Genomic DNA, 25,991 nt, shown 5'->3' with positions numbered 1-25,991 from the left:
GAACCAAACTGCCATTCCCTTATTAGCAGTGGGGAAGGCAACACAACAAGGATGCATAGCCTTTCTTTAATTCGCATGAGTATTACTTAGTCCTTATCGAAGTAAGTGCTAATGCCGACTGCTCACTAAAGCCATGAATTTTCAAAAGCCTTCTCTATCTTAAAACTTACAAGTATCATTTTAATATTATATTCTGTGACAGACGAGCTTATAAAGGAGTGTAACAGTAGAGTTCCTTTAGCCCTACATGTCTGGTAATGGGCACTGCATGAAATATGAACTTTCTTATCTGTGATATATTATCTTTGCTTGAAATATGGTTAATTACTGTCATTTGTTAGAGATGAGACAGTTGAGTATCATTTCTTGTGTCACATTGACTTCAAGTTGCTTATGATTGCATGAAATTAGTGACAGTGAATTTCTGAATACAAATTTTCACAGATTCACTATGCACCCCATAATTACTAATACACTGCCTCCACTGAAATTTCTAACTACAGAAAAGCATACCAATACTTAATACACTTAATAAATTCATTATTATATTCAACATAGATTAAAATATCTACACAATTAGATCAGTGATATGCATTGGTAACATCAGATCAGAGGACAGTTGCTCAGTTTGAAGCTTAAATAACTCATTACTTTTAGTTTTTTAAGTATTTGTATGTAATGCTAAAGATCCACTTTGCAAGACAACCACCTCTCCATTTTCCAAAGCTGTTTCATATTATGTACTCAAGAGTTAGCTCCCAAGACAAAGATACAATAACCATGCAAGTAATTCGGTTCGTAAGTTCTATCATAGTGTAATTGAGCCTGATAAATTTTAAGAATATATTTAACCGCAGCTGCCTATTTCCTTTTAAGACAGATAGACTACTTTTGGAAGGACAGTAGCACACACGAATTTGCTTGAAAGATCAGGACATGCATTACATTATTCACAGCTACAAGTTAACATGTAGCAATGATTGTTATTAAATACAACTCATGTGTTGGAAGACTTGAAAAACAAGAGATGCTAGTTACACAAGAACAAACACAAAGTGATTGCTAAGACTAGTCAGAAGACAGATTGGAAGGATACTAAGGGCTCAGACTCCACAACTGCCTCTGTTGTGAAAGCAATTAGGTCATCGTCTTAACACACCGACTCTTTTGTTCATCTAGCTTAGTGAACTAACATGCTTAGAAGAAAGGTATTTGAGATGACTCACTCTACAGTACCTGGCAGCACACAACTCCAATATCACTGGGTGAAAACCAGAGCCAGTAATAAGATCCAGTTTATACTAGTCAGATGTTTTTGGGTATCAATTACATTTGTTAATGTACCTGTTGACCTAAGATATACAGTCTAGACACTTAAGGACTGAAATGTGCTAATAAATCACTGAAAGAACATGATGCCTTTATGATACAGCAGGGATTTTTTTAATTAGTCAGATGAACACACCTATTCCAAAAAGGAGATACTGTCTATTTAAGTGAAACTTTATTATGATTAGGAAGAGCAGCCAGTCTATTTCCTGAAGATGGAAAAAAAGAAAATAGATGCTAGGGAAAAAAGATACATCTGCCTAGACTACCTGGTCGGCTTCAGAGAAGACACTAGCAAAAAAGTACTAATGTGAACCAACGGGAGATGACTTTTAATAGTGGGCTCTCTTAAAGTGCAGCTGGCACATACAAACAAGAAAATTATGATTGACACATTACCAAGAAAAAGAAAAACTAAGCAAACAAAATGAGACCTCAAGAGAAAAACATCTTTCTCATTTACTCCTAGTAATAGGTACTTGAAATCTATTTCTTCTTTTGTTTCTTCTTTGAAGAACTAAAATAGCACTGCCAATTCACACAGCACAGAAAATAGCTTTAGCACAGTTCACCTTAACATCACCAAACTTCAGCCAAGGCACCCTGCATTAAAGAAGAGAGACTTTTCTTTCCACAGCTCACCCAGTTTCCAGGCTGCTTTCTGTGATCAACCATGGCTCTTCACACAAAGCTCTTCCTGCAGCATCTCTCAGTACAACTCTACAGTCTTTTCAGGAGAGCCTGTAAATTTGTTATTTATTGGGACCTAGGCTTTTATAGCTCCTGTTTCTAATTGGCTAATTGGTCAAAGCTGAGGATAGGTAAAACCCTGTGAGTAGGACCTTCATTAACTCTTTCTGATATGTTACCCTGTGAACTGTGCCCAGTTTACCAGAAAGCCTCTAAGAAAAACCTTCAAAAAACTGAACTTATCTCACCATGCATAAGCCACAAACTCGTAACCATGTTTTGTCACAGCACATGCACTGCCAATATTTAAACACATTCTTTAAAAAACACTGTGCACAGTACTTGGTCCTATTAACATGAAGTCTCCAAAACAGCTGATGAGAAGATGAGGTCTCTAGTGCTGTAAATACTCAGCTAATAAACAGCTGCATCCGTCTGTCAGAAGTGTTCGCCATGTTACCATCTTAGTGATCACAGTGCTGAAACAGAATCGTGCTCGGAGACCTGCATACTGATGAAGACAAGCTGATTAGAGTTAAAAATGGGCAAGGCAGAGGTGAGTAGGGGAAAGAATTTGGAAGATCCTACAATTACACAGCTGATGTACCAATGATCAATATAACCCTTTGTATAGCAGAGCTTTTGAATTTCTCATTAAGCAGCATTTCTGAATAATGCTTCCTGCCTTTCCCAGTTGATTTGAAGCTATTGCCCCACATTCTGCAAGATAATTAGTTGATTGTACTGTTTTCACTTCTCAGGGAGGCTACAGTCACAGAATCACAGAATCACAGAATGGTAGGGGTTGGAAGGGACCCCTGTGGATCATCTAGTCCAACCCCCCTGGCCAAAGCAGGGTCACCTACAGCAGGTTGCCCAAGACCACGTCCAGGCAGGTCTTGAATATCTCCAGAGAAGGAGAATGCACAATGTCCTTGGGCAACCTGTTCCAGTGCTCCGTCACCCTGAGAGTGAAGAAGTTCTTCCTCATGTTCAGATGGAACTTCCTCTGCTTCAGTTTGTGCCCGTTGCCCCTTGTCCTGGTGCTGGGCACCACTGAAAATAATTTGGCCCTATCCTCCTGACACCCACCCTTAAGATATTTATAAGCATTTATAAGGTCCCCTCTCAGCCTTCTCTTCTCCAGGCTAAACAAGCCTAGCTCCCTCAGCCTTTCCTCGTAGGACAGATGCTGCGGTCCCCTTATCTTCGTAGCCCTCCTCTGGACTCTTTCCAGTAGTTCCTCATGTTTCTTGAAGTGGGGAGCCCAGAACTGGACAGAGTACTCCAGATGTGGCCTCACCAGGACAGTGTAGAGTGGGAGAAGAACCTCCCTCGACCTGCTGGCCACACTCTTCTAAATGCACCCCAGTGTGTCCTATGACACGCTTGGACATTTTAAGCCCTTTGAAAAACTATCTGAAACAGAGTGATAGAGTATACCTCAGCAGCAAAAGCTATTGCAGTGATTGTTGTAAAAACATCAGACCCTTCCTTTGCTTTCCGTGATGGCTTTCTAAAGAATATCAATTCAAGGTTTCAGACCTTAACCTATCACTCCGTCTGCAGACTTTCACAAACTTCCCTATCATTTACCCCACATTCTAGACAAGTTTCTCTGACTTTGCCCTCTCTCACATAAATGCAAGCCAAAACTACATAAAACCAAACAAACCATGATATCACACACTCCTACACTATGTGCACTGGTTTTATGCCACTTCCTGCTGTGAACATCAACGGCTCTGTGCAGTGTGTATGCAAATTGTAGCACTGTCTCTGGGCTTTGGGAAATACAGTTTGGGTTGCATGCAAATTTTATCAACGTATTACTCAGTGAAGAGGTCACATTAGGGGAGATATAGAAGCAGTTTTGTGCCATTTAAAGGATGCGTATTTTGTGCATTTTATGGACATAAAATTCTTGCTCCCAAAGCATCAAAGCATCTTCCTGTATGGCCCCACATTAATTATTGCTCTCCTTCAGGTTCCTATATTGTTTGTGCACCCTTTCCAGTTCTCCTTTTACTTTCTTTTCACCTTGAGCTGTTACCTCTTCATATAATTAAAAGTAAAAGAAAGTCACCAAGATGACAGACATCTGGGTTAGAGAAGCTTATTTATAATCTTCTTTAGCTATTTATTTTGCCAAATAGTGGCAAACTGGCTATAAACTATTGCTAGACCACATACACGCTGCACTTTATACTCACTTCAGTGGATATTGTCCATGGAATTTTCGTATTAGAACAGAAACAGATTCTGTAACTGTTTTGGAGAAAAAGAAAATTAAATATTCAGATTGTAGTACTACTTCTACCACTTAATTACACTGTGAAGTGAAAAAAAAAATTTCTTCAATTTTTTAAAAACATATTTCTGTAATTACCCTGCATTTAATCATAAACACGAATCCACTATTCCTCAATAAATCAATCAGAGTAGGTATACTACTTCACAGATCTGTTTTTAATGGTGCTCTAGCAGATATACATTGTGCTGGATTTGGACCTGATGCAACTCTACCTTTCATGACTTCAGCAAGTGAGTGATGGGAGAATGTAACTCAAATAACTTTCACGATAAGTGCTGAAGGTACACAGGAGTACACAACAGTAAGTTTTGGAGATTTTTTTTAATGCATATTCTATTTATGACGTTTGGCTGCCTCTGTTTATAACAAAATGGTAATATTTTTTCTTTCTTTTACTATGATTTTAATATATATTTCATGCAAAAAAATGAAATATGCACTTTACAGCATCCATATGCCCAGAGGAAAATGATCTCACTGGGTCTCATTGCCAAAGACTGGTTAGCAGCTCTTGGTATATTTAGTGGCGAACTTAAAGAGTGTCATGAGAACTTGTATGTTTTGTGTTGCAAAGCACAAATTATGTTTGTGAGTCACTGGCTAATGCTTTTCCGCACATAAACTGATATTTAAGCGTGTTCAGAAGGGTACATTTGATTCCTTGTGATTCCTACAATTTGAAAAACTTCTCAATATAAAATAAATTGCTTGTCTACTTTTCCAAAAGTCCAGTGGCTTTTCCCTTAATAACCATTAAGGTATTTGTAGAACTGAGTAACTTTATTTATTAACTCCAGCTGATTCAATATTTATACATCTTTTTCAAAGGCCGAAACATTTGAGACAAGAAGCTGACAGCAAGTGTCTCTTTAAACTTCCCAGTTTCTTACTGAAAGCTGGATAATAAAGATAAGAAAAAGATCATCTTGTCAAGGATACAGTAGAAGGAATAGCACTTGGAAGGGCAAAATTCTACTTTAAATATAATTCCAATAACGTGAATACATACCAAAGATGAAAAAAGCAAATTTTTATTTCATGCACACCTGTTAAAAACTTTACTGCATCACTCTAATGAACAATAATGTTTTACAGTCTTCGTTATAGGCAGCCCTAATAGATTTGTAAAGTACACTACATTTATAACTGGAAGTGATCACATATCACTAAGACTGCTTACTTTTTAAAGGAGTTCCTCTTGCAGAGATGGCCCTGATACAAACTTACTGACCTTCCCAGTTTCACTGCAGTCTAACTGCCTTTGTAACTTCTACTTTACTGCAGCTTCTACTTACTGCAGTAGACCATTCATAATCTTTTGTTTTCCAAAAGAAATTGTGCCAGGAGAAGGCTCCTTCTGAACCATTAAGGAATCATACTATTGGGCCCTAAATCTCGATTGAGTCCACTCATTTTTAAAGTTCTAATATTATGGTATTTTCTGTAATAAAAAAATTATTGAGATTATTACTGAAACTAACACCTGATGCAATGTTTCTGCCTCTGCTTTGCTAAAGCCAGTGAATGGAATCCATGCCCTATAACTTACGTACCCAGCCTCCTCACAACCTCTTTGAAATTTTGGGTTCCTCACACCAAAGAAGTGATCTAGTCTGCCTGTAATTAATACCATACCTTTCTAAAGAATTAGTGTGAAAAAATAAACTGCCTCTCACAACATGCAGGAGGAAAACTAAGCCTTGTCCTCTTCCACTGAGAACACAGGGAACATGGAGGAATATTATACAGCACGCTTAGATTAAATTCCTCCAGCTCTGATGATGGGCACCTAAGGAGAGCGGGACCCACATATGTCTTTTGTATGGTAGAGCAGATGTCAAATCCTGATCCAGGTGAGGAGAGGGCTGAGCTTCAGGCTCTACTCAGTTCAGGGGGCTCATGGTCTACCTAAGCAGGAACATGTTTCATCCTTTTTCTTGAAATTGAGCCATGACATAACCAGAAATTCAAGACCCATGATGCCCAAAGCACATCAGGCAGAGAGATGGAAAAAGCATACTCTAGAGTTCGGGATCTTGCCCACGGGGAACATTTTACACCTGCCCCCTTCCAGAGGAGTGTCCAGGTCACCCGAGCAGTCAGATACCCTCTAATCTGTTCTGCTTTAACCATCTGATTAATTCACTCCTGTAGCTGTAAAACTAAGAGTGTGCTCCCACAGGGTGCCTAGGGCTATGTGGGTATAGTCCCCCTCAGGCTCAATGCGTTCTTACCGCGTGGACAGATGCTAGTCTCACTATATTATTGTGCAACACGTTGCCATCTTCAAAATTAGTTTAGTTCTAGTCCTGACCAGACATAATATCTCATAGCCTTTGCTGTGGAGTCAGACAAATCTTAGCTAAATGGATGGCTCTCTGAAGTTTAGGTGAAGTTTAGGCATCTGCTATCTAGGGCAGGCGCATTGCCTTCTACGCATCGAATTCATATTCAGTTCAGACTCGATTTTAGTTTGATAGCAGTTATAGAAAGACAAAACTTCAGTGAAAACTGGCATAACCTAACAGATTATCCAACAATACATGTAGGTTGTCAAGTTCTGTGAAGAAAAGCAAAGGCATTGCATTTCTGTCTGCTGCAGCTTCAATACGTATTGCTGTTGGCAGGAAGAACTGAAGCTCACGTACAGAGTTAGGAAATGGCATGCAGGTAAAATCTCTGAAGCAAAGCTAAGGATTACAAGTTGCCAAACATCAACCACCACTGTACGGTAGCCATTTTCACCTGGAGACATGGGAAAGAGCTGATGAAAGACTACAGTTTCTGTATCTATCTCTTCTTCTACTTTTCTTTTAGAAACGTCCTACTTTAAAGATAAGAAATAACTTTTGATCTAAAACCAAAAGAAATACTGAGAAAATATATATAACTAGACAGAGCAGCCTGTCAGAGAATGGCATGTGCAAATCAAGTGTACAGAAAAGCCCAGTCAGTCAAACCAGGAAAAATTTTAATCTATGTGCTTTTTAGTTATCCTGATAGCATAACTATTTCCATGTTTTGGTATGTTCAGTTTAAACAATTCTGGAAAAATCTCATTGTCGTGGATTTGCTATCAAAGGCAAGATTCCCATAAGCAAGCCTTGCTCAAAGACAATCCTAGAGGTACATACATATATATTTTATTTTGCATTCACTGAATTTTTGTACCTATGTACTTTATGAAATAAGATGTTGGAAAATTTTATTTATTACTGTTAATGAACATAGGACATGTACAGAGTCAATATTCATAACATTTACAGACACTTCTAAATACTTCTGCTTGAAAACAATCAGAACATTTATTCTGATACTTTCGATTTGCAACTATGCTTAATACAATAATTTAACAATTTCTATTCACAGCATGCCAATATTGCCGAAACACCTACATTTAGCTAGTCAGCCAAAATTCCTGCTAATTGTTCCAATTGAGCATGAAATTTGTTGGCAACTTTGTTCAACACAAATCATGTATTTCTATCCAAACAATTTCTGTAGTCATCTGATTATGCAGTACATGTGCCAGATAAATTTAGTGAAGTGGAAAGCTACATTTTTATCAAAAAAAAAAGGAAAAAAAATCAGGTTTTCAGAACTAATTGTGAATTCACAGATCCTACAGCTCACAAGCTAATAAGCAGAGGCTTTACTCTCTTGCTAGTATGAAATATTAGGACATCAACCTGCATGTAGACAAACCTCCTATACATTATGTTTAAGGAAGTCTTACAATGTCTGTTTGCCCATAAAGGTAAATTGACTCAACAGAAATAAGCAAGCAAACAAGAGAATGTAGGAATCAAAAACATGTTTTCTGTAAATTTAGAGACTGGATACACTCCAGAACCAATTTGGATTTTTAAAAATTTTCTTTAAGTTAAGGACTTTGTCAAAACTTCAACAAGTTTTGAGGTGTTAGTACATATTTTAGCAACAAACACACAAAAAACTTTGGTCTATATGAGAAAACAATATGGCTTATTCCAGGCAGCATTTCTTAGACTATTTTTAGATTTCCCATAAGCCAAATGAGAAAACTATTAGTTAGAGATCTTAAAATATTTCTAACTGGATTCTGTGCAAGGAGTTGAACATCTATACACTTTACATTGAATAGAGTTAGTATACACAACACACATAAAAAATCATGGCTGTGACCAGTGTGCATGAGCAACTAAATTAGATATTTGTTCTGAATCACAGGCTCAGAACATTCACACATTGCTAGACATAAATCTAAAGAGAAGTAACAACAATCTTATGCAAATGTAAAGATATTTAATTGGGCAGAGCTACGCTGTTGCATATGACCACTGAACAAGGAATTAAAAAGTGTGAAATCTAAAATTCTTATTTCATGAAAAATAGTTCATTATATGAAGAAGGAGTTATGGCAAACCAAACAACACTGCTTTCAGGTAAATGCTTTTCTCTAATGGAAGAACTACTGAATGTGAATTTTGTGCATAACTTCCCTCACACATGGTATCACAAAAGGATACCCAAGGTGAATCAATCATTTGCAAAGAATAAAAAAAAAAAAAAGATTTGAAGGTAGGATGTAAAATAAAGTGACTCAACAGTTTAGGAGAAAGTTTTCCAGATGAACAGGACTGAGGGAGTGGGCAGAGAAGAATGAAGTGAGCCAGCAAGGTCAACACATACCACAAGATAATGGAGCTCTTGAGGCAGCGGACAGCAAATTTAGCACCATCTTTGAGTAATACAGAAAAACAGAACATGTGATCCAATATAGATTCTTCTCTTCAGTGTCAGGTCTACCATCTGACTATATTTCCCTGAGATCTAGTAATGTAGGATGCACGGAATCTGAAAGGCTACGAAAATGGTAATGCACTGGTTAAGACAAAAAGAATAATCACATCATGAATACAGACTTCAAGGAGAATATTGAAGCTGTTCCAGAATGGACTGGAGATCATGTTAGGCAGACCCAGAACTGTGGAGAGACTAGGGGTTAGAGATGACTTAACAGTTTCTGATCTTGCAAGAAAACTGAGGATGTAAATCAATGAAGATAACACCAAAAGTGAAGAGAAGGGTCAGATATATTCAGTACCAGGCAACTAATAGTGCAATGTAGGTAATTAAAGTGTTCAAACAACAGAAATGGAAAATTTTCAGAGAGTATGAAGAAGGAAGATCTAGGCGGCAATCAGAATAATAATAAAGATAGAGCTGAAAGGAGAGCAGCTAATGCTGCTATGGGTACATGGTACCCGAGAAATGTTTGTCCAACCTGTTCTAAAAAGCTTCCAATAAAAGAAATTCCATCACCTCCCCAGGCAATTGCTTCCAGTGATTCAGCTTTATTATAAGAAGTTTTTTCCTGATATCCAGCCTAAACCTCCTGTACTACAATTTAAGTCCATTACACCTTCACTGCCTACAGTGCAGACAAAGATTGTTGCCCTTCTGATTGCTACTAACCTTTTGCATATTTGAAGGTATTATTTTGACTCCTTTCAGTAGTCTACTCCAATTTCCTTGAGTTTTCCTTGTAGTTATATTTTCTAAGTCTCTGATTGCTTGCATTGTTCCCATCTAGCTTTTCTCTCCTGCGGTCCTCCTTTAGGGTCAGTGCCACAGACCAGACAGAGTACTTAGTGAAGCCCTTTTCACTGCCAAGCAGAGCTTGGCTTATGGACATCACACATGGACAATATGGATAATTCAAACTTGGAATTAGCATGAGGTTAAAAAAAACAAACAAAACTTTGTTAAGAAAGAAAAAAATTAGTTAGGAAAGTTACAATTAAACTCAGGGACGAGAGATCTAAAACCACCAACTCCTCACGTGCACATTCAAAGCCTTCTAAGGAGCAGGTTACAAAAAACCAATGCAACCTTCATTTCTGAATTACATTGAAAAGAACGAAAGGGGTAGGTGTCTCTAAACTACGTCTCTGTTCTCTTGAGTCCAGCTACAGCTTTTGCAGCCCCTGGAATCACTCAGAACAACCTGCAACTTGTTGTACGTGTTCGGGGCTGAACTGGCTCACAGGCTGTATCCTGCATTTGGCGTTACACCTTCCTCAGCACTAAGCATGACAAAGATAAAAACGTGGATAAGCCAGTGCAACTATCCTTCCCCATCCAGGAGAACGACTGTCCCGCAAGATAGCGTGGGATAAGGTCTAGTTATTCCACTGTAACAATAAAGAATAATCAGACTTGACTGTATTTTAAACGAAATTTATAATAACTAAGTAATATACTAAATATCTTCTTTGATGTTCCCTCCCCAATAAGCTTTCATGAGCAATACTTGCAGCTTTGCAAATTATATAGTATGACTTTTAAGTGAGCAAGAAGTGCAAGTATAATGGTCTTTGATAGCTCCTGTTGCCAAATATGTATTGCCTTTATGGTCACCGGAAATAAGATGATCATTTTAGGGACAATTTCGTCATTATCTTAAATTAGTTGTTACTTTCTTACAAGGGGAGTGAAGTTATCTTCTGATACCGAGACTAAAATTAGGAACTGAAAATATCAAGGGGCAATCTGATGACCTGTAACAAGAGTTGGGAAGAGTCTGTTCCTTGATATTAGACATTATGTCATCAAAATAATGCAGGTGTAATGCTGATGAAGAATACAACTTGTTTCATATTGTACAAAATAATGAAGCACGCTTAGGCTGCAGTTTCAAAAATTGCTCACTGAATTATTCAAATTAAAGCAGAAAACTGGATTTATTTGTAAAGCAAGATAAAAACTCCTGATGTCTTCTTGGCAGGAGAAACCAGCAACACAGCTTATTAGTATAAACTTCAATTACCTAAACCCCACAAATCTCTGGTACAGGATTTTAATGTGTTTTAATAAGTCACTCTGGTTTCCAATAGCCATTCTTGGTATAATGAGAGCTACTAGTGTCAGTGCATACCTTCCAATTCTTTTACTCAAATAAATGAGAAATAATGGTCGATCTTTGCTTCATTCTTCTCAGAAGTGCCTGAAATTCAAAACTTCTTTAATGTACCACAAACATTACCTATTGCTTGCTAGAGAAACAAACCTAGATTTTATTTGAAATTCAAAATTCTTGAGATAATCTTACCTTGTCAGAAGTAGAGAACAACCTAACATCTGGGACAATTCTACAGGAAATGCAGTAATTTGATGGAAGAATGACTGAAAGACTTACTGCATGTTTTTCTGCAGAAATAATTATTAAACAACATTGATTTGGAAAAAAAAAAAAAATCCAAGGAATACTGTAAAGATATCAAATGGACGATCATCCTGAGAGAAAATCTGCACTTGGTTCTTCTGCAGACAATAACACATCTGTCTTTACTCCAGCAGACGTAGCACAGTAGATGCTGCTGTCCAGACACTTCGTATGACCATACGTTAGAATTTACCATAGGGCCCACCTTATCTCACAAGTGTAAAGAAAGAATCTGTCCCGGTTTCAAAAAAAGTAATGGCCTCTGAACGAACTGAAAAATACCCAGAAGTCAGGCAAAGCAGAACAGAAAAATCACTTCTATTACTTTTCACTTAAGATATAGATTAACTAAAATGACTGTCAACAGCACGGTGGAAGTGACTCTCCAAAAGTGATTTATATTCTTGGGAAAAAATGTTGCCTAAAGGAGGCTTAGAATATGAAGATAACCTAAACGATTTAGCTTTTGGGATACACTGGGGAGCAAAAAACAAACAGGTCTGGAAATGGCTTAGATGTCTAGAAAAAAGAAATGAAAGGAACAAAAAAACATTTTAATACTGCGGGCACTGAGTGTCAAGAAGCATTGTAACTATTGATCTATGATGCTACTTTAATTTTGTATGATTCTGGTATTGAAAAAATTATGGTAATATGAGAAAATATCACAATATTCTCAATGTTGTGGAGAGGGGCTTTTCACAAGGGTGTGTAGTGATAGGACAAGGGGGAATGGCTGTAAACTAAAAGAGGGTAGATTTAGATTAGATATTAGGAAGAAATTCTTAACCATGAGAGTGGTGAAACACTGGAACAAGTTACTCAGAGAAGCTTTGGATGCCCCCTCCCTGGAATTGTTCAAGGCCAGGCTGGATGGAGCTCTGAGCAACCTGGTCTGGTGGAAGATGTCTCTGCTCATGTCAGGGGGGTTGGAACCATATGATCTTTAAGGTCCCTTCCGACCCTTACCGTTCTACGATTCTATGAAATTCTCTGGATGGGGTGCTTCTGACTTTTTCTTACTCTGCTCCTTAACAGTCTGTGCTACATGAAATGGCTACCAGGTGGAAATTAGGATTTCTTTCTCTTCCTTTACCTCCCCCTCAGACACCAGCCATTTCACTGTAGCCCCCCTTGATTGTTCCCCTCTTCGGATCGAGAGGTTCACTGCTTCCAGACTTCTCTTCCTTTTCTCCACCAGAGCAACTTTAGGATGCTCTTCTCCTTCCCAAGAGGGAGGAGGAAGAGTGATGGATGGCCTTCCTCCAGTCTCACCTACCCTTGTAAGAGCTCCTATAGACTTCATCACTTCTAAGCAGGGAAATGGCAATCGTAATGGAAGCACAAGAAGAAGCAGATTAAGGCTGGCATGGGTTAAATAGGGTAACTGTGCACAAGATTAGTATTACGAATATCACGCCACAGCAACAGCAGGAATTGTTTCATAGATTTAGAATTAGGATACTACCATGCTACCAGTATCATTAGCAAGATAGGGGTTGACATGATACCAAGAGGGAAGGAAGGCAAGGGAAAAACTAAGTTTGATTTCTTTTGCTTTAGGTTTAAGCTGACAATAATATATTTAATATTTGATACAAGGCCAACATGACAGAATGGACGACAAGATGAGACTTGTTAATGTCATGTTGTGTATCACTTACACAGAAATGCAGCCTGCAGAGGTAAAGATGAATAATATGGTTTAAACTGGAAAGAACAAAGGCTATTGCCAGTGCTTGAAAACTCACTCAGACAGCAGAACACAGAAGGAATATGAAGCAGATTAAAGTTTTCTGAAGCAGTAAATATGAAGATACTGTCACTTTGTTGACAAAATATTAAGAAAGATAGACTAGCTGGTAAAGACTCCAAAGCAGAAAGAGAGCCCAAAATAACAGAGATTCAAGTCTCTTCTACAATGTTTTCAGGATTTTATTTTAATCTGTTGCAAATTTCTGCTAACTGAAAATAGACCCAAATATTATCAGTTGTACTGTAAGTATCTAAACTAGGCAATCAGTTTAAGTACAGTATCCACACTCATTTTTATAGATATGCTTTCCAAACACTGGGCAAAAAGTGCCTTACTATTGCAAACTAAAACTCTACAGTGAAACAATTGCTCTGGATATTTACAAATAAACACAAATAACGAAACAAAAGCCAACCAAATAGCATACTGGAATTACCATATAGTTTAAGCATTGCATCCTGGAAGTACACGTGCGATCTAAATTCCCTTCAGTACAAAAGGGAGCTGAGAATGAAGAACAGAATAGCAACTACAACTTATAGTGTCCTTTCGGAAATCGAGGATAGTCCTGGAACAGAAGCTTAATATAGCTCTTTCTTACAGAGTACACATCAAAGGACAATCAATACCCTGAATTGCATTCATTTAAACCTCAGCACAATGCTTTGTTTTGATATAGATCAGTATATTGTAATTCCAAGGAAACTTTGAATGGACTTCATTCTGTGTATAACTATGTATTAATTAGGAAAAAAACACTATGGATACTGAATACTATACAATTACTAGAAAACTCTGGGCTAGGAAGAAAAAGCTAATAAAAACTGTAAAATACAATTAAAATATTTTAGCATCTACCTCTTTTAAAGCTAAATAAAAGATAGGAGAGAAGAAAATGTGGCAATTAACTTGTGATGTTTACTTCTAAAGTTTAATTAAATAATCAGTATGTACAGAATTAGAGTTTGGATGCCGCAGCTCCCACTCATTGCCTCCCTCTGAAAAGACAACAGAGAAAATGTTCCCAGATACCAGTGCAGAAACAATGTAATAATTCAAAAAAGTTAACTTTTAACTACAGTATAATGTGTCCTCAGGCTGGGGAGCTGGAGAGGTCTCCTGTTCCAATATAAAGGATACAGAAAAACGGTGATATTGGTGCAGAATGTGGGGGTTCTAGTCATTTGGTCAGAAAACAACAAAGATTCTTCAAAGACATATGGCATTTTTATGCACCATCTATTCCAAGTATTTAAATTCTGTCAGCAAGAACAATTGTGATTGCTTCCTATACAGTAGCAGGACAGAGCACCTCAGTTTGATAAGTACTCAAGAGCTGATTTTTTTTCTTTCTGCTATGAATCTGTTTTTCACATTGCTCACTTCTCCATGAACCTTAGAGATTTGATAGAGTGTATTTAATCTTCCATTGAAAGAGGCTATTGAGAAAAGTAAGAGAAGCTTTGAATTTAAGCGGAATTGGCAGCAACGAAAAGAAAAGTATAATCCTGAAAGATTTCAAAGCTATCACACCTCATTCCCAGGTCCCACCATAAATAAGATAAAGTAATAACTGTAAACACAATATTGTAAATAAATGTAACGGAATAGAGGATTACGATCTAACAAAAGCCCAACCTAGATTAGATATACATTATTATCCACATATTGTAATTCTCCCTCTATTTTCAGGTGGAACTTCCAGAACCCATTTCATGCATTATTACACTATTCCAATATCACATTGCCTTGCATATTATTATTTCTTTTCCAATGTTCTGCAATTACAATAAAAGAATGCAGTAACGTAGCCATTATCTACAAATGAAAATACGCAGTAGACTCTCTATTCTTTAAACCTGTACATATCAAGCAGAACACTGAAATTCGACTCACAGCTGCTTGATTGATTTATTTGTTTGTTTGTTCATTGTAATCGCTCTTAATTAAGATCGATGTTAACTAGGGGGCACTGTGTACTCGAAGGACCAAGCATGAGGTTTGCTTCCTCCTTAATGCCTGCATCTTGCGTTCCTTCCGCTCGCATTCATCACGAAAGGACTGCCAGGTGAGCTGGCTGTCACTCCAGCCCAGGCTAATAGATTCTCCAGTGGCTTTTGTTACAGCTCATGTCATGGTATTAAAACTGTGCACCTTGAAAATGGCATAACATATGTAGCTGAGACTTGTCCGCTCCAGGTATTCAGATGCTGCTTGGTTTCAGAAGCAGATGCAGATGAGACTAGCAATATAAATATGCAAATCACAATGGTCCCTTGTCAGCACCACTGTTCCTACCTCTAATGGCCCTCGTAGAAAGTCTGTTTGCTCAGCTCCTACTTCCAGTGCTACATCGACAGAAGCAAAGGGGCGGCTGGCCATCTGCTGTCGCTCCCGCATAAGTTGCTGATGAGGAAAAAATGATGTTTTAACAAAACATTAAAAAATGCACCAGATATTAGTCTGCCCTAGTATACCTCCCATTAAAACATAAGAATGTAAATAGCATGCAAATAGTAATATTTGTAATATTAAAAGGAGAAAGTTATACTAAGTTAATCATCATCTATATTTACTCTAGAACTGAGCCCTGAGGGCTTATGTTGTCTACAAATAGTCTTTCAGCTTGAACTCTGATGAAATCTCCAAATGAAACCTTCCCTAACTGACTGTTCACTCTAAATAACTTTGCTATTTGTGCAAGTTGCAAGAGAAGTGGTTGGTAAAAATAGTTGAAGTCTAATTCCTCCAATAATGCATGCATTAGAACACCTGCCAAGAGGAAGTCCACTTGGCCTTCAAATTTTCATACTTCTCTACTAAGCCAGACGGATTTAATAGTGTCAGGACTCATAATTTTCTGCACTATCTTTTCTGCAGTTACTTATATAGAACAGGAAGAATAATGTGTCAGGACTGGGAAGCCTGCATCAGTGTATTCGAATACGATCAGCTATGCTCACAGAGCTTGTATAATCCCTTCCAATCATACCAGTGTGCAAAGAAGACCCAAGCAAAACCACAAAGCTAACTCATATTTCTTCCTCAATCTGTAATTATAATGCTTATTAAACCATGATGAATAAAAATGATGACCAGCACTAGATATTGCAGATCTTACTTCACTGGTTCAGAGCAACTAATAAAAGCATTATTAAATATTTAAATGAATGAGTCGTGCAATTAAAGTCATGTGCTCCTCCAACTGAACAGAATGTCACAGTATCTTGAAGAGACAAAACGCTTGCAAAAATGTTTCATTAGAAAAGATCTAAGTTTCATTTTCTTAGCATTTTTCTCCCTATAATTTCTCTGGAAAGCTTAAAACATTAGAAACTGGTATTTGAATGTAAATTACACTAGCACTGCAATGTACTGTTCATAAAAGCCTTTGAAATAATAAAAGGTATGCAAGCAAATATTTGCTGGCAGCTTACTAATAAACACTCTTGATTTAAGGTCTGTTACAAAGCAACAAGCTCATTTTGTTATACTTTTCATGCATATTTTCTTGACTTACATTTTAAGATAGTCTATAAAATCTAAAGAAGCACCCATAATGTTAAAATCAAAGTAGTACAGTAGTCTCCTAATGCATACCAGTACATTCCTAAGGCCTATTTTTTATAAACATGCAGTATATTTGTCAGTAAGCACCTGTGCAAATGGGCACCCAGTACATCATACCACGAGGACTATTGATATGTCTTTGGATGAAACTGCATGTTTTATATTCAGAATAAAAAATAGTTTATTTTTAATATCTAGATGGTTAAAAATTTGGGTTTTAACCCTTCATTTACAAATGAAACTGGTGGTCCCTGCATACTGATTTACAGCAGCACAGATTTGCATCAACACAATATATGCACAGATTTTACAGCCAGAAAGAATTACCATGATCCTCCAGTCTTATCAACAATTTGACAGAGACAACAAAAATTTAAAGCATAAAATACTGAGTCACTACATGCTAAAATTACTATATCTAGCTCTTTTTCTTCCTAAAAACCAAAAAATTAAAGAAAACAATGTTATTAGAGCAGTCTTGCCATATGGAAGTCATTACAGTATTGTAAGTCTACAGAGCTATTGGCAAATGCTTACTTTTTAGTGGGAAACCAAACATTGTTTTGAACAAATGGAATTGCTTGGGGAAAGCATTTCAATGAGCAGAATAACCTATGCTCCAAATGCACAATTATTTAGAAGATTTACTTAATACAGACTATAAAGGAATGCGTATTTTATATGCTCTCTGTTTTTTAAGGCTAGCAGTTTTCTTCATCTCTGCTCTTGGTCATCTGTTCAGTAAAATCTTTTCATTCACAAGGTAGCCACTGTAATTTTGATACTCTGTCATTTGAGAAGAGTACTATGAAGATTCTTAATTAGGTCTGTAAACAAGAACGAAAACTTTAAAATGTTCGGCTGGCCATGAAGCACTGCTGAGTCTGGCAGCTGAGCACCTGCACATGGAAGAAAAGTGCTCTATTGAAAATACTGATTCTTTCTGTTCAGCATTTTAAAGCTCCCTGTAAGGTGCAGAATAGGAAAAATAAGAGGCAATGAGGAGAAATACAGGAAGATATTATGACTTCGAAAATCAGTTTTGTGGCTGGAAAAGGTCACTAACTCCCACCATCTGCAACTGGCCACGTATCAAGACTGGGACAAAGGCAAAGTTCCAGTTATAGGAAATCTTGTGAGTTAGATTATTGCATGGCAGCTGGCATTCAGATGTGACACCCTGTGCTGCAGTCACACGCTGTTTTCACATAGCTCACACAGATAAGGGGAAATTCCCGTAATTCAACCATAGGCCAAGAAAGAGGGAAACTCTCCAAACATGGGTGTTATAAGAGTGAAAAAAACTCTTCCTTGCCTTTTTCTTATCAGAACCACACAGATTTCATTGTAGCTCAGGTAAAATAAACATAGGATAGTGGAAAGGGGAACTACGCTGGTGTTATTTATATAGTCACATTCCCCCCAAAATTACTGCTTTTAAAAATCATACAAACAAAAAATAAATAGATACTTCTTCAGTAATTAGGGATATTCACTTGGAGATAAAGAATAGATGTACTGACATGTAACACTTGAATATATTATTACACATTTAATTTATAGTATTTGGAATTAACCATATGCCCAAATATTTGCTTAAAACTACAGGAAATATGAAACATTACTTTGTTAGCATAGGACTGAGGAATTCAATGAGCATTTATCTGACTGAGCAGACAACTGATTTCAAGGTCTACCGTAAATATAAATCTCCTTAAGTCCAAGAGTACTTACAAGATCAATTTTTTAGGCATCTCTATTATTTTGCAACAAATTTAAAGTATGAATTTATATCTTATTGAAGAGTTTTTCTTGTTAAGTATAGAATTATATTTGTCATCAGTGAAGAAGAGTAAGATGTTAGGATACTATAAATTAGTTCACAGATTTCTCACTCAAAATCCATATAATTTGAGACCATTTCTAAAAAAACAACCATTTTGGCACAATTAGTCCTTTGTCATGGAAATACACATTTCAACTGATTCTCCTTGGATATGTAGACATCTTCGCCCACAGATTATGTTCCTATTGAGTTTTGGTGTGCTATTCCTAGCTAGGACCTGCTTCCCCTCTAGAAGTATATCACAGGAAAGTATTTGCCTGTGTATACAACTCATTTTTACCATTGATCAAAAAAAATCTCATGGGAGATACTTCTCCACTAATCAATGCAGTTTGGAGCGAATTAAAATGTTCCATACCATCTTGTACAATCTTCAATGAGAAAATTTACTTGTTGCAAAGTACTTATTTAAATAGAAATGTTTCATTTTATTTTTTTGTATTTTGGTTGTAATATTTACACTTACTTTCAAAATATTTTAATGCCCATATTGTATTCACATACAATAAAAGTCAATGCAAAATACATATTACAAAGATTTAACATTAACAGAATACAGCATTTCAGCAATCCCAGGGTGAGATGTTTCAAATCTTTTGTATTTTAGGAAGTCTTACCATTTTTCTTCTTTTCTTATTTAGAAGACTTTTTTTAGAAGACTTTTTTTTTATTCTTTTTTTTTTTTTTTTGTAAGACTTGGTCTCTCATGTGGAATAGCACACTGTTCTTCTGACTAGCACCACTTTTTCTACGCTCTTCTTTTCACCTTCCAGTATAACTGTCCTAGAAAAGCCCTAATTGAAAAAAACCTAATAAAGTACACAAGAAGTTAGGAACTAGGACAGGTGTACTTTCTTTTTGTTATACAGTAACAGACATTCTTGAGAGACTGATAGATTAAGGGAGCTGAAAAGGATAAGACCATTTTAGTGCCATAATAGGATGAACAGAAAAAACCTTTCAAAGATCTTTCTGTTGCTGTTCGGCACCTTTACGGGCTAGCTTAGCCCATTGGCAAGCAAGGTACACGTTGGAGTGTGCCGTAAAGTACGCACAGACAAGTGCGTTTGTCCATGTTTATGGGGCAGCTTGACAGTTAGCGTAGGGATAAGCTGGTGGTAAAGGCTTGTAAAAATGTTGGGAAGACTTCTGACCACTGGAACAAAAAAGTTTTTCTTTTGGCTGTTCAGAGCCAGGCAGTCTCAGTACCCTATTTAAATAATAAGGAAGGATATGGCAGCTGAAAAGTTGCCTATTATTTTAACAACAGCAACAACTGCCTAGGTTTTTTCCTAGGTTTTCTTCCTTCACATCTTAGATTTTTGTTTTGTTTTTTCCTAGATCAGATCACTACCAACATTGTACAGGACATGCATGACTTTGTCAAGGTGAATGGTAATTCTGCAGTCTCTGTGGGAACTGCTGTCCAGCCCAGTGCTGCGCTACCCTCCTAGTGACAAAGATTTTCCAAATGGGTAATCTGAAATTCCTATTCTGCTTATTCATCACCCAGCTCTGGCTTGTCTGCAGTTACAACTTGGTCTCCTCCTCTCCAGTTTCTGCACTGTCAACTGCTGATGTGAATAACATCAAAAAGCTACAACAAAAGCATTAACAATGCCATGCATAAAATCTGAGTTTTATAGGAGCAGTGTTTCCAATGGGAAAAAATGTCAAACCCTCATAGAGAAATGCATTGACTAATTTCTGATCACATTGCATTTGTCAAACTTCCAGGCTTAAAAAAAATTTAAAATGTATGTAAATGGACAGCCCTGCAAAAACAGAGAGTCTCTACAAGTACTGCAATTCAGTCATTCATCGCATATTCTTGAGGTTTCTTATTGCCATATCTAATCAACAGAACAAACTTCAATAGGTTTAAATCACTACACAGATCTGAGTAGACCACAGGCTTTTTAGTTAGTAACACGATTTAATTCTCTTAAAAAAATTTAAATTCTCATTCTCAAACTGATATATATAGTGGTATTTTAATGAAGCTCTGATTATTTGCTTTAATTTACACAAGACAAAGATTGCCTTCTCTGTACCTTTTGTCACTGTAACTCTCAGTGTTACAAATCTCTTCAAATTAAATTAGCTATTTACATAGCTGGAAAGGAGAGCAATTTCTCATTTACATGTTGAATAACCTATTTGACTTGGTTAATTTCCAGATCAACTGATTTCACTGGAAAGACAGATCATAGTCATTAAACCATTTTGTTGGGTTTTAGGTGAAATAAGCTCACCATTCCATGATTGCAGGAGATATAGTGACTTTAAAGATAGGCAAAAGCTGGCTTAGGAAACCAAGCAGCAGGAATAACCATGCTTATGACAGTAGTCTGACAGTCTGGATTCATTCATTCTCTCCATCATGAACTTCCTAAATAATCCTGGTTGCTTACTTTCCCTGAGCCTCATTTCCCAATCTGTTAAGCGGAAAGCACACTGACACAAGACTGCACTCAGGTAGGCAATGAGATATTACAATGATGGACATAGTATAACATGCTATTTGCACTCCAAAATAGACTCTACAGAAACTTCCCAAGATATCAGGGCCGATTCCATGCCACTTTCTTTTAAAATTGCCTGAAGAAAAAGTGCTCTCAGGTGTGTGCAAAGGTCTGCCTTGGGAAAAAATGAGAGGAGTTATACTTCTTGTCCTAGCTTTCTACTGAATAAAATGAAGGGTTATTTAAACTAGACATAGTCCAGCAAACAACAGCTAAGACATACTTAAAATACAGTGTACACATCCCAAAAAATAACAGTTCCAAAAGGTCAAGTTTTTATGTATCCCTTTTGGAAACCAAATACCAGTTGTCTGCAATTTCCCTTGAACAAATCAAAAATGAGAAAAAAAGATGAGCCCTGAAAAGGTCATTTTGTTGCTAGATCCAAGGAACAGACATTTAATGTACTGCACATTAGCAAGCAAAGAGCAGAATGTGAATCTACTGTGACTTCAGGTTTTGGACCTTTTTGATTCTGGAATAGAATTCCCATGTCTAAAAGTCAGAGTATGAAAAGCTGCTTACTACAATGGAAATGGCACCATGGTTTATGCTTATTTGCCAGTAATTTATGAAGCCTCATGTTACAACAAAGTTGTGATCAATCCTTCAGGATTTCTCCCTCGAGATTAATTTAGCATAGGAAGATTTGTTGGGTGCTAAGAATCATTAATAAGCTCAAACCTCAATTCACTGCTTTCAGATTTAAGAAGTGCTAAAGAAGACCTAATCCTATTATCTCTTTCACTTAGATCACTATGAATCCATGCTGCACATTTACACAGTTCTGTAACCATAATAATTTTAAAGGTTCCTCTAGAGGTACTTAAACCTTTCTGCAGGCCTTGCTAACCCCAGAATTGTGCTCTTCTTGCTAATCAAGTGGGTTTACAAAATCCTTACAGCAAACTGTTGATTATTATACTGTTAGCTAGCAGAGCCATTTTCAATTCACAGAAATTTTCTAGAAATTCTTAGTCTGCAAACTAATTCTGTGTACAGAGAAAAACAGAGTCAGATCCACTAATTATATATGTTAAACTGTTTCCACATAAGATGTTCTACTGTATTTGCCTAAGGACAGTTATTTATAAACAAATATATTAAAATATGTGTTAAAATTAATTATTTCACAATATGAAAGAAAGATTCAAGTATTATATTATGCATACTACTCCTTGGAACTCTTTTATTTATAATGGTGTCACATAAATAATGCTTTTCAAAATGTCTTCTGAAGAATTATTAACACTGATAGTGTAGTACTTTAAACATAAGTGTCATCTTTATAAGTGGAATAGACACAGTATGAAACTACCTTATATTAACAAAATCTCAGTGCATCCTATCCACATTAATAAGCTACTGCTTTCGAAATGAGGCTTCATGGATATTATCCATTATTATCACAACTGTTAAAAACTGCTTTAGTTACTTACTTTAGACAACAGACGTCAAGCTGGTAATTCCCAGCTCTGAAATAAAGTTTTAGGCAGTGTCTATAGCAATTCAGATTGCTTTAAAGATAGTAAATATGGTCTACTAAAAGAAACTGGGAATAAGTGGTACCTCATGAGATCACTTTGCCCACCTCTGTGCATTGGTCCTACACAAAGGCAGGTTGTTGTGTGATTATGATCCTTCTAGCAGATGTATACATTTCTTAAAAAGACCCCAGTGATGGAGGTTCCACAGTCACTCCAGAAGTCCGGAGTGCCTGATGATCCCCACACTGGAAAGGTCTTTTCTAAAATCTAAATTAAATCTCCATTCTGACATTTAAGCCAATTTCTTCTTCTCCTGTTTACAGTGGAGAGTATTTCTTGCCTACATCTGAGAAAATAAAACCACCAAAACTCTCTTCTCCTTTACAGGAGTTCTTTGTAAATTTGAAGTTTCCTTTTAACCTACTCAATTGCAAACAAATACGGGTACGTAAGTATTATCTCACCACTCCTATTCCCATTTTCAGTGGTCTCCTTTGTAGTCTCCAAGTGCCGGAGAGTCCTGTCAAAAAAAGTGGGGCCCCAAAATTTACAGAGCAGAATAGAAGGGTCATTTTGTGGGCTTTACTATTGTCAATAATATTATGCCAGCATCTTTGCTACAATGGAAGTATGGTGACTTATATTCACTTCTGACTCATGATCATTTCATGTCATTTTTGAATATTCTTACCAAGCTCATGGTCCATTTCCCTCTAGCTTTTTTTTTTTTGCAGGTGGTCACTTCATTCTCAGTGCAGTTTCATGCAATTACAGAATTGTGGAATTGCAGCTTTCCAGCCAATTATTTCAGATTCTCCCATCTTTTGTACAGATTGTAATTCTGTCCTATAGTATGTTTGCAGTCACTTCTATGACAGTTACAATGGCAATAACTGTGGTCTATCTCTTAAACCAACACAAGAATCAGATCCCAGCAGAAGCCCACTTGATATATCTTTCCCTTTCCACAATTAACAACTTATAACTACTCCAAGAACACAGTTTTACATTCATTTCATTTTTATCTAAAAGGTCTCCTAGCCTGTTGTATCAAGAAATCAGTTTGGCTTGACATGATTTGTAATTGAAAAAACAACACTGAATGCCACTCACGTCTTCACTTTCTTCTAAATCCTTATACATCATTTAAAAAATTGTTTATTCCAGTGCTTTCCTAAGAATTAACAATAAATTGGTTGGTGTCTAATTGCCCAGCCCTTCCTTTTTTCCCCTTCTTTGTTAAAATAGGAATTACAATCATCCCTTTCTTGAAACTCGCTTGTCCTAGCTGAAGTTGCAGAGATAACCCTCACAGGGCCTGGGACTGCATGCATACTCAGCCACTTCCCTAAATATTCTGGAACAAATGTAATCAGGTTATCCAATCTGAAAATATTTAGCGAGAAGTCTCTAATCCATCTTTATACATCACTGCTTGAGATTGCATCCCTTTGTCACTGTAGGTACTACCAGACTTTTAAAGAGGCCTTAATTAAAGCACTTTTTAAAACAGACTCTTTTCCCAGCACATACAAAGTCAGAAAGATGGGGTGTACCATAGTATTACTTTAAAGAGAGATTCAATGCAGGACAAGAATATTTTAATTTGCAACTAATGTCAATGCATTTTCTAACCTTCAAGACAACAAAAAGGGTAGGCACTTAATTTGTTTGCTGTGTGAACTAATGTGAAAACCTACAGTCCAAATTACAGTGACTGAATTGAAGCTATGCCAATTTAGAAAAAACTGCAGTTTCTGAAATATTCCTGGAACCTAGACCACATAGTGACTTCGTATGCTCAAAATCTTAAAAATTATTTTCAGATTACATTAAATCCAAGTTTTATATTTATTTTTCTTCACTATTTTCCTTCCACTTTTTTTAAATTAAATTGTAGCATATAATAAAAAATTATGAAAGAAGAGAAATACAAAATACTGAGAAGGAAAACTGGGCTGTACTCCAACAAAGGTGAAGTTTACCTTTATTATTACCTCTAATTCTTTAAAACCATCTATTACCTGAGATTACTGGTACACTGATAAAGTGACAATGTAAATGAAACATTTTAAGTGCAGCATCATTGCCAATTATACAACTGTTCTAAAGCAGTGCTTTAGAAGCCACTTAAAGCACAAATGACATTACCATTAAGGAAGGTAAACTGGTGATGTACCATGAGTGACTGATGCCTTTGAATGCTTTCAAGCTTTAATTCTTAAAGTATTAAGCAAAATAACCATCATTTGCACTGCCTTGCAAAGGGGACCATAAAGAGGTACATTTACCAGTAGTCCTGCCTGTCTCAGGATGGAAATGCCCTGATCTATATGGATCCTCAACGTAACGAGCTGAATAGCCTTGCTATTACAAGCTGAATGGGCATGCCGCACTACCTTGCACTACTGTGTTGGGCGAATAAATCTCTCCTAGACAATCATTACAAAAGTGTAGCCCATGTTACTTGGTTACCTGCCTCCCTTTTCATTAAAAAATGAGGCTTATCCTGCCACTGATAGCATTTTTATTTCAATTGCCCCATCCAGGAGAAGCTCTAAGCCCCAGTATTTTTCACATCAACACAATTACAAATCATTAGTAAAGCCATAGTTTTAAGTTATACCCAGGATCAGGAAGCATGAAAACAAAGTCCGGTCATTCAGAATGTACAGAAAATCCTTATAACAAATCCTGTCCACATGACATTTTCAGAGAGAAGGGGTTTAGCTAATCAATGTAAAACTAGGATACCAATCTGAAATCTGGGTCCTTGTCCAAAGAAATATTCCAGACTTCACAGGTTTGGTCACTATATCTGGTACATTCAGGTCAGCAGGAATTTGGCACACACTGTCAGTGGGAATGGCATGTGGCCACAGCCAACTCATTTTGTGCAGGGGAGCAAACAGCTTTGAAGCAGATGCAGTTCTGCTATCTGATCAGAGTAATAATGTGAATTCAAGCAGCTCTCCTTTGTCCATGTTGTTTCTAAGTTTGAAGCAACTGATTTAACAGATGTGAGATCTTACACCTTTTAATGGTGGTTGCTCAAGAATACTTGAACAGTAAGTCGATCATAAAGCTTTCCACTTCTGCTATAGACCTAAGAAAGCAAGGCCACTGATCATCTGTTACCTTTGAAAGAAACCAAGAAACTGAGGCAGTTTGCTCTGAGGGTGACAGAGCACTGCAACAGGCTGCCCAGGGAGGTTATGGAGTCTCCTTTTCTGGAGATATTCATCACCCGCCTGGACAAGGTCCTGT

The 25,991-nt window shown here is 36.9% G+C and overlaps 1 protein-coding gene across 7 annotated transcripts in view; it reads right to left on the bottom strand.

Annotated features, from left to right (window-relative positions):
- Positions 1-25,991, bottom strand: part of ATRNL1 (attractin like 1) — a 585,672-nt gene that overhangs the window by 119,238 nt on the left and 440,443 nt on the right. For 5 of the 7 annotated variants that reach the window (XR_012764307.1, XR_012764308.1, XM_075423811.1 and 2 more), the window contains one exon: positions 15,595-15,702. The exons of the other annotated variants lie outside the window; for them this stretch is intronic. Coding sequence is in view for 3 of the 5 variants with exons in the window: in XM_075423811.1 (XP_075279926.1) it covers positions 15,595-15,702 (108 nt within the window). In the remaining 2 variants the exon portion in view is untranslated. The remainder of the gene's footprint in view (positions 1-15,594; positions 15,703-25,991) is intronic. 7 annotated transcript variants of the gene reach the window in all.

This window comes from Opisthocomus hoazin, chromosome 6 (assembly GCF_030867145.1).
Source record: "Opisthocomus hoazin isolate bOpiHoa1 chromosome 6, bOpiHoa1.hap1, whole genome shotgun sequence".
In the NCBI taxonomy this organism is placed as follows: domain Eukaryota; kingdom Metazoa; phylum Chordata; class Aves; order Opisthocomiformes; family Opisthocomidae; genus Opisthocomus; species Opisthocomus hoazin.
This window is presented reverse-complemented; position numbering and strand designations above follow the sequence as displayed.